General features: G+C 43.9%; 2 protein-coding genes across 3 annotated transcripts in view; one reads left to right on the top strand and one right to left on the bottom strand.

The window, feature by feature from the left end:
* Positions 1-1,866: 1,866 nt before the first annotated feature.
* On the bottom strand, positions 1,867-7,503 carry mepceb (methylphosphate capping enzyme b). The gene is given in 9 exon segments (XM_068713024.1): positions 1,867-2,311; positions 2,519-2,627; positions 4,398-4,610; positions 4,687-5,260; positions 5,342-5,627; positions 5,975-6,029; positions 6,031-6,247; positions 6,325-6,681; positions 7,124-7,503. Coding segments are annotated over 9 exon segments (1,914 nt in total). The 5' UTR covers positions 7,174-7,503; the 3' UTR covers positions 1,867-2,258.
* A 1,417-nt stretch (positions 7,504-8,920) lies between these two features.
* The window catches only part of dlg4b (discs, large homolog 4b (Drosophila)), a 24,385-nt gene continuing 16,781 nt past the window's right edge, over positions 8,921-16,524 (top strand). Inside the window, exons 1-3 of one of the 2 annotated variants that reach the window (XM_068713013.1) lie at positions 8,921-8,986; positions 11,164-11,283; positions 11,952-12,022. In XM_068713013.1, the coding sequence (XP_068569114.1) occupies positions 8,968-8,986; positions 11,164-11,283; positions 11,952-12,022 (210 nt within the window). In that variant the 5' untranslated portion in view covers positions 8,921-8,967. Of the gene's footprint in view, positions 8,987-11,163; positions 11,284-11,951; positions 12,023-12,317; positions 12,547-16,524 lie in introns of those variants that run through there. The other variant, XM_068713015.1, reaches the window with a different exon arrangement.

Here is a 16,524-nt window from a genome sequence, read left to right as displayed (position 1 = left end):
TGTCCGTTTCTGTGCGTGTGTGTGTGTGTCTTTGTCTGTGTGTGTGTGTGTGTGTCTCTGTGTGTGTGTCTTTGTCTGTGTGTGTGTGTCTCTGTGTGTGTGTGTGTGTGTGTGTGTGTGTGTGTGTGTGTGTGTGTGTGTGTGTGTGTGTGTGTGTGTGTGTGTGTGTGTGTGTGTGTCTCAGAGCTTGGAGCTCCTCCAGTATCTCAGTAACGTTACCAGTCTGTGGCTCATTGAACGGGTTTCACTGGGACAGAGAGACACCGGAGACACCAGCACAGAGAGCAGAGAGACACGACACCTGGTGAGGAGACACACACACGCACACGCACACACACACGTCACATGACATTGTGTTCTTTCCCTCTGACTCCGCCCCCTTTCTCTCAGGCTCCGTTGTCCAGCTTCCACCTTGGGAGGGGCGTATCCACCAGAGGAGGGGGCGGCACTGAAGAGGGCGTGGCTGCTGGAGGAGAACAGCTGGAGGTCGACCCCCCCCACATGATCGACGACACCCAGGACGCCGAGGGGCCGACCTTTGGTCACCATGGAAAGGAGGCGGGGCTAGAGCTGGGGCTGTGACAGAGGCCCCGCCCAGCTGTCAATCATTAATCAATCATCTAATCACAGCTAACGAGGATCAATAAACACATTCATGATCTAATGTGGTGAAGAGTCATTACATCATCAGCTGGTCATAACATTTAGCTTCTCTGTGATTGGTTCAGTGGTCCTGGAGGAGGCGTGGCCTATTATTATTATTTAAAAACATTTTTAAACTGATTTAATACAATAATATTATATAAATATATATGTATAAATATTATTAATAATAACATATTATTAATAATATTATGTATTATTTAAAAACATTTTTAAACTGATTTAATAAAAGATGAAGTTGAGTCACTTTGTTTAAAACGTGAACAAAAGGAAACAAAATCTGATCTTTTATAGAAGTTGAGATCATAATAATAATAAAAATAAATTATATTATCTCATCTCATCTCATCTTCGACCGCTTATCTGGGATCGGGTCTCGGGGGCAACAGCTCCAGCAGGGGACCCCAAACCTCCCTTTCCCGGTCCACATCAGCCAGCTCTGACTGGGGGATCCCGAGACGCTCCCAGGCCAGTTTGGAGATCTAGTCCCTCCACCTGGTCCCGGGCCTCCGTTGGGGTCTCCTCCCAGCTGGTCGTGCCTGGAACACCTCCCTAGGGAGGCGCCCGGGTGGCATCCTCACCAGATGCTGAACCACCTCAACTGGCTCCGTTCTACTCCGAGTCCCTCACGAACGACCCAACTTCTCCCCCTATCTCTAAGGGAGATGCCAGCCACCCTCCTGAGGAAACCCATTTCGGCCGCTTGTACCCGCGATCTAATTCTTTGGGTCACGACCCAGAGTCCACATGACCATAGGTGAGGGTAGGAACCAAGATTGCCCGGTAGATAGAGAGCTTTGCCTCGAGGCTCAGCTCTCTTTTCGTCACAACGGTGCGGTAGAGCGACTGTAATACCGCCCCAGCTGCTCCGATTCTCCGACCAATCTCACGTTCCATTGTTCCCTCACTCGCGAACAAGACCCCGAGGTACTTATAAATAGCCTAGAGCTCCTGGTAGGGTCTCCCATAATTATATTATCATTAATAATAATATAAATAATAATAATAATAATAATGTTCCTCTACATTAAAATGTCTCCAGTGTTTATTCTGATGTTTATGAATCAATAAAAGTTACCTGGGTTATTTAAATAACATAATATTATTATATTATATTTATTTTAATATATTAATAATAATATAATAATAATAATTTCAAATTAATAATAATATAATAATAATATTATTAATAATACCTGCAGCTTTAAATCTCAACAAAACATTAATTTATTTTGACAAAAACAGTTAAACAATAAAATGTTTTGAAAAAAAACAAAAAAACTCCTGCAGGTGACGCGTCACTTCCTGTCAAGTGTCCAGTGTCCAATCAGAGGTCACACAGCGGGAATAACCCACAATCCTTTGCTCTGGCTCGATGAGCCTGTGACGACCAATCACATCCACAGAAACCTTTGTTACCGTCTGTGATGTCATCGAACCTGCTCAACTGTTCAACCAATCAGCTGCGAGCTCACGAGTCAAAAATACAGCGTCCAATCGTCTTCCTCCTCTCCACCCGTCAGTCAAAGTCAGGGGTGGTTGCCATGGAAACTGGTGTCTCAAAGACAGATGTGTCACATCCTGTCCTGGTGACATCACTTCCTCTGGGCGGAGCCTTTGTGGAACAGGTAGATTGGCCGCTGGTTACCTGGAAGAACGCACCAATCAGATTAGAGGGGACACCTGTGTGTGTGTGTGTGTGTGTGTGTGTGTGTGTGTGTGTGTGTGTGTGCGCATGTACCTGTGTGTGTACCTGTGTGTGTGTGTGTGTGTGTGTGTGTGTGTGTGTGTGTGTGTGTGTGTGTGTGTGTGTGTGTGTGTGTGTGTGTGTGTGTGTGTGTGTGTGTGTGTGTACCTGTGTGTGTGACGAGTCTGTATGAGGTGAAGCCCACGCTGTCAGTCAGGTAACAGGTGAACTGTTCAGGTCTCAGTCTCAAACTCCTGAAGTTACGATCCGTCGCCTCCTAAAACAGACAAGATGGTTTTACTGTGCATTTGTGTATGTATGTATGTATGTATGTATGTATGTATGTATGTATGTATGTATGTATGTATGTGTACACACACACACACACACACACAGTTTGTGGTCAAAAGTTTACATACACTTGTAAAGAACATAATGTCATGGCTCTCTTGAGTTTCCAGTTATTTCTACAACTCTGATTTTTCTCTGATAGAGTGATTGGAACAAATACTTCTTTGTCACAAAAAACATTCATGAAGTTTGGTTCTTTCATGACTTTATTATGGGTTAACAGAAAAAGTGATCAAATCTGCTGGGTCAAAGATATACATACAGCAGTGCTAATATTTGGTTACATGTCCCTTGGCCATTTTCACTTCAATTAGGAGCTTTTGGTAGCCATCCACAAGCTTCTGGCAAGCTTCTCGTTGAATCTTTGACCACTCCTCTTGACAGAATTGGTGCAGTTCCGTTAAATTTGATGGCTTTCTGACATGGACTTGTTTCTTCAGCATTGTCCACATGTTCTCAATGGGATTTAAGTCAGGACTTTGGGAAGGCCATTCTAAAACCCTAATTCTAGCCTGATTTAGCCATTCCATTACCACTTTTGATGTGCGTTTGGGGTCATTGTCCTGTCGGAACACCCAACTGCGCCCAAGACCCAACCTTCGGGCTGATGATTTTAGGTTATCTTGAAGAATTTGAAGGTAATCCTCCTTCTTCATTATCCCATTTACTCTCTGTAAAGCACCAGTTCCATTAGCAGCAAAACAGCCCCACAGCATAATACTACCACCACCGTGCTTGACGGTAGGCATGGTGTTCTTGGGGTGAAAGGCCTCACCTTTTCTCCTCCAAACATATTGCTGGGCATTGTGGCCAAACAGCTCGATTTTTGTTTCGTCCGACCACAGAACTTTCCTCCAGAAGGTCTTATCTTTGTCCATGTGATCAGCAGCAAACTTCAGTCGAGCCTTAAGGTGCCGCTTTTGGAGCAAGGGCTTCCTTCTTGCACGGCAGCCTCTCAGTCCATGGAGATGCAAAACACGCTTGACTGTGGACACTGACACCTGTGTTCCAGCAGCTTCTAATTCTTGGCAGATCTGCTTTTTGGTGGTTCTCAGTTGACTCTTCACCCTCCTGACCAATTTTCTCTCAGCAGCAGGTGATAGCTTGCGTTTTCTTCCTGATCGTGGCAGTGACAAAACAGTGCCGTGCACTTTATACTTACAAACAATTGTTTGCACTGTTGCTCTTGGGACCTGCAGCTGCTTTGAAATGGCTCCAAGTGACTTTCCTGACTTGTTCAAGTCAATGATTCGCTTTTTCAGATCCACGCTGAGCTCCTTTGACTTTCCCATTGTAGCGTTTGTGGGCATTTGTATCCAATGAGCCCTATTTAAATGGCCTCAGAGAAGTCACCAGCTGTAGTCACTCATAATCACTCACAAGAAGTTAAGAGGCCATGCTATGAAGCTCATTTCATTGACACAACTTTCTAAGTCACCAAAATTGCTAATTCATCATTCAATATTTTTGACCCAGCAGATTTTGTCACTTTTTCTGTTAACCCATAATAAAGTCATGAAAGAACCAAACTTCATGAATGTTTTTTGTGACAAAGAAGTATCTGTTCCAATCACTCTATCAGAGAAAAATCAGAGTTGTAGAAATAACTGGAAACTCAAGAGAGCCATGACATTATGTTCTTTACAAGTGTATGTAAACTTTTGACCACAACTGTACATATATATATATAAATTACCGAGGCCCTCTTGCTGTGGCTGTAGCTGCTCCACGGTTGCGGCTCCAGCACGAACAATCCGCCCGGCGACAGGCTCTGATAGGCTCGTCTGAACAGAGTGACCACGCCCCCGTCGCCCGACCGCAGATGGACCCACTTGGTCACGCCCAGACACACGATGACGTCATACTGGCCCCGCCCAGGCCACCACTCACACCCAGACACGTAGTCGCCCTGTGGGAGGAGTCACAGCCGTGATGATGTCAGAGGCTCATTCACTGGATATCCAGGTGTGAGGCGTGAGACTCACCTGGATGAAGCTGACGTTGTTAGGGAACCTGGAGGAGGAAGATGACGATGAAGATGGGAGGAGAGGAGGAGCAGAGAGAGGACCTCGACTCACCCTGAAGGAGAGAGGAAAGGAGAGGAGAGACAGAGCCTGCTGGACCTCCTCCATCTCCTCCTCTATCTCCTCCTTCCTCGTAGGAGATGAAGAGGAGGCTCCCGGCGTTCCACTCCTCCTCCTCCTCCTCATCTCCTCCACTACCAGGTCATGTGACAGGAAGTGCCTGACGTTCTGCTTGGCGGCGTGGACCAATCGGTGGTCTAGCTCCACCCCCAGGATGTGGGCGGGGCCAAACCGCCGTGCGACGGCCAGCGTCAGGTGACCGGCGCCGCAGCCCACGTCCAGCACCTTCTTGTCTCTGAACCAATCGGCTTCCAGGAGGCGGAGCCTCGGGTCCTCCTCTGCGCCGACGTGCCCCTCCCACTCGTCGCCGTAGAAACCCTGGTAACCGTAGTAACAGCAGCGGTTGCCGTGCCGGTAGCGGTTCTTCTTCTTCTTCTGTGGTGGCTGAGCGGCACCGAGCTGAGGTCCTCCACACCTGTTGGGAGGGGGGGGGGGGTCACGTGACCGGGCGGCCAATCAGATCACAGGATGTTTTACTTGGAGGTGTGACACTCACCTGCCTGCTTTAGCCCCTCCCACCAGCGGCGTCTCGAATCTGGTTGGCCGAGCCACGGTCGCCGTGGCGTCGTGGTCCGCCGACCTCGTGGAGGTGGTGCGGCGCCGTCTCCGTTGGCGAACGTCGCCCTGGTTACCGGGCTTGTGGGTGTGTCCCGGCGGAGGGTGGGTGTGTCTCCTGGGGAGGATGGGGGGCGGGGCTACGTCATCCCGACAGGTGATGGCGGTGTTGAGCTCACAAGGGAGAGGAGACGCCGAAACACTGCCCCCTCTGGTCAACACAGGAACTACACACAAACACATCGTTAATATTTAAACTATCACCAACTCTACACCGTTCATCTCAGCCAGAAGCTGTGAGAACGGTCATGACCGCCAGGTTCTCATCTTTCTGACGGTCCTTGAACACACCATGTGTGACGAACACTTCCATCATGAAAAGCAGCCGAAACTGAGCTTACAATCGTGATATTTAACAAAACATGTTATTCTTCATGTTGTCTTTATAAACCTCTCCTCTAATAACCCGTTCACTTTAACCACATTGTGTAGAAACATTAAACTGTGAATCCTCAGTGAAACTGTGACGTCATGTGACCACAAATCACTGAAGATCCAGGCGTTCCAGTCGCACCTGTGAGTCCAGCTGTGGGGGGGAACAGTCGAGCTGGTAACTCCTCCCTCTCTCCCCCCCCCCCCCCCTCCTCCTCCTCCATGGTGTCGGTTCCTGTGTCTCCTCCTGGTCTTTGGGGGGGTCTTCAGGACTCCTCCTCCTCCCTTCCCCCCCCTGCCCCCCCCTCCCTTCAGATTCAGGGGGTCTGTGATGTCACGAGGAACCAGGATCTCTACGGGGTCTCCGCCCCTCGACGGCAGGGGTGAGCACTTTGGAGTCTCCTGATTGGTCGCCCTGAGGAGGAAGAACGACAGCGCTGACGTCAGACCGATCGATCAACCAATCACTGGAGTAAAGGCGGAGCGTTGTACCTGTTGACGTCTTCGTCCAATAGGGAGTTAAGGTTGAGCGGGTCGAAGATGTTCCCGCCCAACAGGAAGTGACTCGGCAGAACGGGCTCCGATTGGCTGTCGCTGACGGCGCGTCGCCGCCGCTTGGCCAGCCCCTTGAAGCCGACGCCCATCGAGTAACGCCTCTTCGCGATTCGCTGGACGGGGTCCACGGGGGCCTGACTGTTGCCGGGCAACTGGAGGCCATTCTTGGCGAGCAGGGGGCGGGTCATGGCCGGCTGCGGCTGCTCCGATAGGCTGACGGCGCCGGGGAAGGCGGGGCTGACCTCGTGAGGGAGGACGGTCTCCGTGTCCAACGACATCCGGATCATCTTCCACCTGCGGACGCATCGGCCAATCACAGATCAACAAAGAGAGGGGGGCGGGGTATGTTTGACTGACAGGTGGCAGAGCCAATCAGATTAAGAGAGACAACAGAAATGTATAAATATAAATTATTTTTATGTAAATTAAAAACATCAACAATATGGAAAGTGGATGAAAATAAACATTATATAATATGAACAATTATGTTAAATAAATACATTGATTTGTACTTCACTTTATCATCAAATCTGATGTTTAGTTTAAATGAATTAATTTAAATTGTACATAAAAATACTGTTACTGCTGTAAAAGTAATAATACCACAATACTCTGAGTATTCTTTACAACTTTGTATTAGTACTTTTACTGCAGTATTTGTTCAGTGTGGTATTAGTACTCTTGCTGAGGATCAATAATCATTAACAATAATACTCCTAATACTGATAATACTCACTCTGTGCTGCAGAAACAGTCCACTTGTTGTCCTCTGACGTGTTTGATCATTCACACACAAACCCTCTCTGGCCCCGCCCCTATCGCTGTTTCCACCAATCACGGAGCGCCCTCATGAATAATTAAAACCGACCCGAGGAACAGCCTGGTAAACAGTTAGCTTCTCCAGCTAGCCACGTCCAGCTAACATGCAGGAAGTAGCTAGCGCGGAGCTAAAAGTCCGCTAACACACGCACACAAACTATAAGCGTGAAAACGAGCCCCTGCCTGAGCTGCCCGTGCGTGTGCGTGCGTGTGTCAGTGCGTGTGTGCGGGGCGATGAGTAATGACTTCTGCTAAAGTGTTAGCTGTTAGCCGCGACTAGCTGCTAGCTTCTTCTCGCCGTGCTCTAGATTCGAGCCCGCGATTTAATACGTCAGCCGCGGTTAGACCCGTGAGTGACGGCGGAGTCCTCCAATCGCGTGCCGAGCTGAGCTACGGTCACTCCCTAAAGCTGCCACCAATCAGACGACCGCTCCGCTCGAAAGGTCGTCTGATTGGTCGCAGCTCAGAGAGTGGGCGGGAGAAGGAGAGAGGTGCCCTGAGTGATGCCTGACAGGAAACACATCACGGAGGGGAATAAACCATTTAACCATCAAAAGTAAACAAATGTCCGTACACTTTCAGCGGCTTCACACGGGTTCTGTGTCCAACACGGTTCTGACCGATGACGGATGGTTTTCTGTCTGTTTTAGCGCCACAGAGAGACATTTTTATTTTGACCACTATGCCCTGTGCGCAGGGTTGCAGGCAACTCAAACTCTCTGGCTGAAGTTCATGTTCTCCAAGAAAATATATCAACCAGATACCTCAGTGTATTAATAAAGAGTACATATCTGAGTTTATAGTCCACCTATGACATATAGTAACGAAGTTGTTACAGAATTAGAATAAAGTTAGCCTGAGAGGCAAGGTGTTGGGCTAAAGAACACCTGTTCATGTAGATTATTGATTTTACTCAAACTGATCAGTTCATGTTGATTAGAGAAACACTTTGTGTGTTCAATTAACTTTTCCTTCACTCAACTTAAACCATTTAACTAGTTTGTTGACTTTATTTCATTTATTTATGTTTTGCACATAATTCCCAGTAGTCTAGTGGTTCGGTCCCTGGTTTGATTCCCAGTAGTCTAGTGGTTCGGGTCCATCCCACAGAGGGCCCCCGGTTTGATTCCCAGTAGTCTAGTGGTTCGGGTCCATCCCACAGAGGGTCCCCGGTTTGATTCCCAGTAGTCTAGTGGTTCGGGTCCATCCCACAGCGGGCCCCCGGTTTGATTCCCAGTAGTCTAGTGGTTCGGTCCCCGGTTTGATTCCCAGTAGTCTAGTGGTTCGGTCCCCGGTTTGATTCCCAGTAGTCTAGTGGTTCGGTCCCTGGTTTGATTCCCAGTAGTCTAGTGGTTCGGGTCCATCCCACAGCGGGTCCCTGGTTTGATTCCCAGTAGTCTAGTGGTTCGGGTCCATTGACACTAATAAATCAATCATGAATAAACAACATCATTAAGCTGTATTTTCATATTTAGTTTTTTAAAATGCAGCTTTATGTTCTGACTGTTTATATTTTATGTTTATATTTCTCTTCAGATCAGAATTCAAAACAATTATGAGTCAGTTTAACAGAGCTGTCAATCAAACTGGGACTGACAGCATCGTCCAATCCTGTGGTGTGACAGCAGGAGGAGGGCGGGGCCACGGTGAGTACTTATCTGTGTCACAGAGGGCTGATGGGATTAGGACTTCATTACCCAGCATGCAACGTGTGTGTTTGTAAAATCCCTAAAGAGGATTTGTGTGGATCAGAGAGACGACATGCCGCTGAAGAGAGAAGGTGAGACGTTTTTATAACAAACATACGCACAGTGTGTATCTGTGTGTGTTTATTATTGTTTGTACACGTGTGTACTTCTTGTATTGTGTCTGTTTGTCATTTGTTCTTGTTCTTCACTCGTCTTCCTCTTCAGTTTGTTCTCATCACGTCATCAGTGACATTCATTTCTCTCTGTGTAATGTTACCTGTACAACTCATAGTACTACTGCTACTACTACTACAACTACTGTTTAAGTTACTACACTGCTACTGACAACGTCTACTTCTACTGCTTCTACTAAAGGTGTATGGGTTGCACAATAAATTATACATGCAATACTGCATTGGCTACTACTACTACAATTAAAGTTGCTACTAATATTACTACTACCACTACTGCTACAAGACTTACAATGACAGTACTACTGCTGGAACTGCTAAAGTTACTGCGATTGCTAACACTAATACTGCAACTATTGCTATTATTTATACTATTGATAAGGTAGTACTTCTGCTGCATCTATTAACACTTTTGATACTGGCAAAGTTATTACTACTGCTACCACTAAGATTACTACTACTACTCGTACTATTACTACTACTGCTGCTGCTGCTGTAAATACACTTTATCTGGCAAACATGTTAGTATTCATCTCATTTACATAACCGTTCCAGTAATGTCTGAATAAACATCAAAGTCACTTCTTTAAGTAAAATGCACTTTAAACTTCTGAACTGACTGACTGACAAGATAAGAACTCAGCAGCACACAGACTACACAACTGTATCTCTCATCAACACTGACTGAGGGGGCTGCAGCACCCTCTGCTGGAATATGGACGATTTTAAAAATGAAGAGTCAGTTTTTAACATTTCTGTTCTGAACAACTATTTAATGAGACATTTTAAAATGTCCTTCAATCAGACACATTTTGCAATGTATGAACTGGTGGTTAATAGCAATAGTTACAGTCTGGACTGGTTGATACATTGTTTCATGTTGGAGTTGTTACAGTCTGGACTGGTTGATACATTGTTTCATGTTGGAGTTACTACAGTCTGGACTAGTTGATACATTGTTTCATGTTGGAGTTACTACAGTCTGGACTGGTTGATACATTGTTTCATGTTGGAGTTACTACAGTCTGGACTGGTTGATACATTGTTTCATGTTGGAGTTGTTACAGTCTGGACTGGTTGATACATTGTTTCATGTTGGAGTTGTTACAGTCTGGACTGGTTGATACATTGTTTCATGTTGGAGTTGTTACAGTCTGGACTGGTTGATACATTGTTTCATGTTGGAGTTGTTACAGTCTGGACTGGTTGATACATTGTTTCATGTTGGAGTTACTACAGTCTGGACTAGTTGATACATTGTTTCATGTTGGAGTTGTTACAGTCTGGACTGGTTGATACATTGTTTCATGTTGGAGTTGTTACAGTCTGGACTGGTTGATACATTGTTTCATGTTGGAGTTGTTACAGTCTGGACTGGTTGATACATTGTTTCATGTTGGAGTTACTACAGTCTGGACTAGTTGATACATTGTTTCATGTTGGAGTTACTACAGTCTGGACTGGTTGATACATTGTTTCATGTTGGAGTTACTACAGTCTGGACTGGTTGATACATTGTTTCATGTTGGAGTTGTTACAGTCTGGACTGCTTGATACATTGTTTCATGTTGGAGTTGTTACAGTCTGGACTGGTTGATACATTGTTTCATGTTGGAGTTGTTACAGTCTGGACTGGTTGATACATTGTTTCATGTTGGAGTTGTTACAGTCTGGACTGGTTGATACATTGTTTCATGTTGGAGTTACTACAGTCTGGACTGGTTGATACATTGTTTCATGTTGGAGTTGTTACAGTCTGGACTGGTTGATACATTGTTTCATGTTGGAGTTACTACAGTCTGGACTGGTTGATACATTGTTTCATGTTGGAGTTGTTACAGTCTGGACTGGTTGATACATTGTTTCATGTTGGAGTTACTACAGTCTGGACTGGTTGATACATTGTTTCATGTTGGAGTTACTACAGTCTGGACTGGTTGATACATTGTTTCATGTTGGAGTTGTTACAGTCTGGACTGGTTGATACATATATACCTATATGAGGACGTTCCTGTGTGTTTAAATGACAGTTTATTGTTGTTGAGAAGAAATCCAGTAAAGTTTGATGTTCTCCACAGATACTGAGCGTGCTCTGCAGGCGATGGAGGCCTGTCAGGTCGGAGCTGCTGAAGGGGTCAAGGGTCGCGCTGAAAAACTGCTGAACATCTTCCAAAGTGACCTGTTCCAGGCCCTGCTGGGTAACACACACATGTTACACACACACACACACACGCACACATAACTCACACTCTGCATGTGATCATATGGAATGAATGGTGTCATAAGTGAGACATCACAGCAAATCACCGCTCAATAATTGGACAGTATCATTACCTCACATGCAGGGATTACTCCTGAGTGTCTCTTTATCTCTTTAACTGACTCTATGATTACATAAACCAAAGATCAATCAGATTCAAGTTAATCAATAAATATTAATTAAATATTACAAATACATAGACATGTATATACACAGTAAAAACATATATTAACATTAACAATATTGACATTATGACTGATTAATTAACATTATCAACATTATTACTAATATATTCACATTAATAATAAAATACTAAGATTACCAACGTTATCACTAATAAATTAACATTATTAACAAAATAATGAACTAAAAATGTCAGATAAATGTAGTGAAGTAGAAAGACTCAAATAAAGTAAAAGTAAATCTAATTTGTACAGTAATTGTGTAAATGTACTTTGTAACATTCCATTACTGATGAAGAAGCGATATGATTGGCCAAAGACTAAAAACGGTGAACTAATGTGTGTGTGTGTGTGTTTATGTGTGAATTTGTGTGTGTGTGTGTGTGTGTGTGTGTGTGTGTGTGTGTGTGTGTGTGTGTTACAGACATACAGGAGTTCTACGAGTTGACGGTCTGTGAGAACCAGACGACGAGCCCACCGCACACACCTGGGCAGGTAAGAACACACACACACACACACACACACACACTCACATCTCTAATGCACATGGCAACACCCATCGCTGTTACCTAGCAACAGCTGCAGCAGCATTACCGGAGCAACAGCTGCATAACACCATGGCAACAGGAGCCCAACCCCCACCTCCTCCTCCTCCTCCTCTCATCAACCAGCGAGTGACTCAAGGAGGTACACCCCCCTCCCGCCCCCCCCCCCCCCCCTAAAAAAACCCACCAGTCTTCCTCATCTGCCCCCCCCTTCCCCCCCTCTCGCTCGCCCGGTGCTGGCAGACGGAGGATAGAGGAGGCGAGCGGGCGAGCGAGGACAGACAGACGGACGAGGAGAGAAAGAGGGGGAGGGCGACAAAGAGAGAGAGAGAGAGAGCGAGAGAGCGAGAGAGAGAGAGACATCAAGCATGAGTGTGTGAGTGTGTGTGAAAATGTGTGTGTGTGAGTGTGTGTGTGTGTGAGTGTGTGTGTGTGTGTGTGGATATGGACTGCCTCTGCATTGTCACCACCAAGGTAAGAGCAGACCGCTCGCATGCATCCGCTAAAACACACACACAGATACACACACACATGTTTTATGAGGACACACGTGTCCTCATAAAACATGTGTGTGTGTGTGTGTGTGTGTGTGTGTGTACATGTCCTCATAAACCATCAAAGCCGGTTTTCTTGTCTGTGTGTTTGCTGCTTTCGTCATGTTTTCATTCAATACCCTGCGTCTCTCTCTCTCTTTTCACTTGTGTGTATCTGTGTGTGTATGTGTGTGTGTGTGTGGTTAGCGTGGCCACATTAGCATGTATGTTAACTCAGGCTAGCTCCAGCCTGTAGCTAGCTGTTAGCAGGGCTGTAGCCAGGACATTCACTTCAGCACATGTGGAAAAACATGTTGTTTTTTTAGACATTTCAAATGATGCAGTTGCGTTTTGTCCAAATTAAAAATAAGAAAACAAACATAGATCCGTAACAATCTGTTTGAATTAAAATTAAGTGCAACAGGTCGCGTCTCGTTCTCCTTGTGGTGTTTGTAAAATGCTCTGTCACTCTGATCTGTTGCATTCATTCACTTCCTCTCAGTAAACGTACTATTCTTATTGTACATAAGTGAAATGGAGGTAAGTAAGAGAGTCATGGCACCAAACCGTCTAATAGGTAACAAATAAAACACTGTATAGATGCAAAGATCGTACATGAAGAGACTTTTGCAATGCGACTTTTTTCACGTAATGTTAGCGCATGAATGACAGCAGTTGAACAACACAGTTTAAAATTTGTGGTTGTAGGCTGCGTTAAAATTATTTAGAAAGATTTGTTTGTTCTCATGTTCAAACTTCATCATTTGAAAAAGATATCTCAAAAAATATAATTTTATATTTATATTATATTTATATATATTTATAAGAGGAAGAACATTTTCACACTATATCGAGCGAACGACGTCTGTGGACAAGATCAATAATATCTGCAAACAAGATTATACCTAAAATATCTTGTTCCATTGAATCATTGGCACAAGATGAAGCTCTTGTCCACAAGCGCTATAATGAATACTATCAACTTTGGGACTCCATACTTTTATTATATTTCACATGGGAAACGTAAGGTTTAGTGGTTTAGTCGTATATTTACTAGTTATTTTAGCCCTGGTCTGGTCGTATATTTCTTGGTGTATTTTAGCCCTGGGCTGGTCGTATATTTATTGGTGTATTTTAGCCTTGGTTTGGTCGTATATTTATTGGTGTATTTTAGCCCTGGTCTGGTCGTATATTTCTTGGTGTATTTTAGCACTGGTCTGGTCAGATATTTCTTGGTGTATTTTAGCCCTGGTTTGGTCGTATATTTCTTGGTGTATTTTAGCCTTGGTTTGGTCGTATATTTCTTGGTGTATTTTAGCCTTGGTTTGGTCGTATATTTCTTGGTGTATTTTAGCACTGGTCTGGTCAGATATTTCTTGGTGTATTTTAGCCCTGGTTTGGTCGTATATTTCTTGGTGTATTTTAGCCTTGGTTTGGTCGTATATTTCTTGGTGTATTTTAGCCTTGGTCTGGTCGTATATTTCTTGGTGTGTTTTAGCCCTGGTCTGGTCGTATATTTATTGGTGTGTTTTAGCCCTGGTCTAGTCGTATATTTATTGGTGTGTTTTAGCCCTGGTCTAGTCGTATATTTATTGGTGTGTTTAGCCCTGGTTTGGTAGTGTATTTATTGGTGTGTTTAGCCCTGGTTTGGTCGTATATTTACTGGTATTTTAGCCTTGGTTTGGTCGTATATTTACTGGTATTTTAACCCTGGTTTGGTCGTATATTTACTGGTATTTTAGCCCTGATTTGGTCGTATATTTATTGGTATTTTAACCCTGGATTGGTTGTATATTTACTGGTATTTTAGCTCTGGTTTGGTCGTATTTTTACTGGTATTTTAGCCCTGGTTTGGTCGTATATTTACTGGTATTTTAGCCCTGGTGTGGTCGTATATTTACTGGTATTTTAGCCCTGGTTTGGTCGTATATTGACTGGTATTTTAGCCCTGGTTTGGTCGTATATTTACTGGTATTTTAGCCCTGGTTTGGTCGTATATTTACTGGTATTTTAGCCCTGGTTTGGTCGTATATTTACTGGTATTTTAGCCCTGGTTTGGTCGTATATTTACTGGTATTTTAGCCTTGGTTTGGTCGTATATTTACTGGTATTTTAAACCTGGTTCAGTCGTGTATTTACTGGTATTTTAGTCTTGGTTTGGTCGTATATTTACTGGTATTTTAGCCCTGGTGTGGTCAGATATTTCTTGGTGTATTTTAGCCCTGGTGTGGTCAGATATTTCTTGGTGTATTTTAGCCCTGTTTGGTTGTATATTTCTTGGTGTATTTTAGCCTTGGTTTGGTCGTATATTTCTTGGTGTATTTTAGCCTTGGTTTGGTCGTATATTTACTGGTATTTTAGCCTTGGTTTGGTCGTATATTTACTGGTATTTTAGCCCTGGTGTGGTCGTATATTTACTGGTATTTTAGCCCTGGTGTGGTCAGATATTTCTTGGTGTATTTTAGCCCTGGTTTGGTCGTATATTTCTTGGTGTATTTTAGCCTTGGTCTGGTCGTATATTTCTTGGTGTGTTTAGCCCTGGTCTGGTCGTATATTTATTGGTGTGTTTTAGCCCTGGTCTGGTCGTATATTTATTGGTGTGTTTAGCCCTGGTCTGGTCGTATATTTATTGGTGTGTTTAGCCCTGGTTTGGTCGTATATTTATTGGTGTGTTTAGCCCTGGTTTGGTCGTATATTTACTGGTATTTTAGCCTTGGTTTGGTCGTATATTTACTGGTATTTTAACCCTGGTTTGGTCGTATATTTACTGGTATTTTAGCCCTGATTTGGTCGTATATTTATTGGTATTTTAACCCTGGTTCAGTCGTATATTTACTGGTATTTTAGCTATGGTTTGGTCGTATATTTAGTGGTATTTTAGCCCTGGATTGGTTGTATATTTACTGGTATTTTAACCCTGGTTTGGTCGTATATTGACTGGTATTTCAGCCCTGGTTTGGTCGTATATTTACTGGTATTTCAGCCCTGGTTTGGTTGTATATTTACTGGTATTTTAGCCCTGGTTTGGTCGTATATTTACTGGTATTTTAGCCCTGGTTTGGTCGTATATTTACTGGTATTTTAGCCCTGGCTCAGTCGTGTATTTACTGGTATTTTAGTCTTGGTTTGGTCGTATATTTACTGGTATTTTAGCCTTGGTTTGGTCGTATATTTACTGGTATTTTAGCCTTGGTTTAGTCGTATAATCTGGAGTCAGATCTAGCAGCTACTAGCATAACACACCACACACCACACAGATGTCTGAGGGAGAGGTGCATTGTGGGTCATGTAGGCTGGTGTATTTATGAATCACTGGCTCCTCCTCTATCCGGTGATGTCAGTTGCCAGGTAACGGGGGCTCTCAAGGCCTACTTGTTACTACGGCAACTGCATCAGCATCTCTGCCGCTCTTCATTTCTCTGTCTCTCTCTGTCTGTCTGTCTGACTCTCTCTCTCTCTGTGTCTCTGTCTCCCTGTCTGTCTGTCTTTTATAATGAACACTAGACATACTGGTATTATCATAATGAACACTAGACATACTGGTATTATTATAACGAACACTAGACATACTGGTATTATTATAATGAACACTAGACATACTGGTATTATTATAATGAACACTAGACATACTGGTATTATAATGAACACTAGACATACTGGTATTATAATGAACACTAGACATACTGGTATTATTATAACGAACACTAGACATACTGGTATTATTATAATGAACACTAGACATACTGGTATTATTATAATGAACACTGGACATACTGGTATTATTATAATGAACACTAGACATACTGGTATTATAATGAACACTAGACATACTGGTATTATTATAATGAACACTAGACATACTGGTATTATTATAATGAACACTGGACATACTGGTATTATTATAATGAACACTAGACAT

Source organism: Cebidichthys violaceus, unplaced genomic scaffold (genome assembly GCF_023349555.1).
Source record: "Cebidichthys violaceus isolate CVI_PGR_0920_01 unplaced genomic scaffold, fCebVio1.0.p SCAF_19, whole genome shotgun sequence".
Lineage (NCBI taxonomy): Eukaryota > Metazoa > Chordata > Actinopteri > Perciformes > Stichaeidae > Cebidichthys > Cebidichthys violaceus.
Note: the sequence above shows the minus strand (reverse complement) of the source record. Positions and strands in the feature narration are given on the sequence as shown.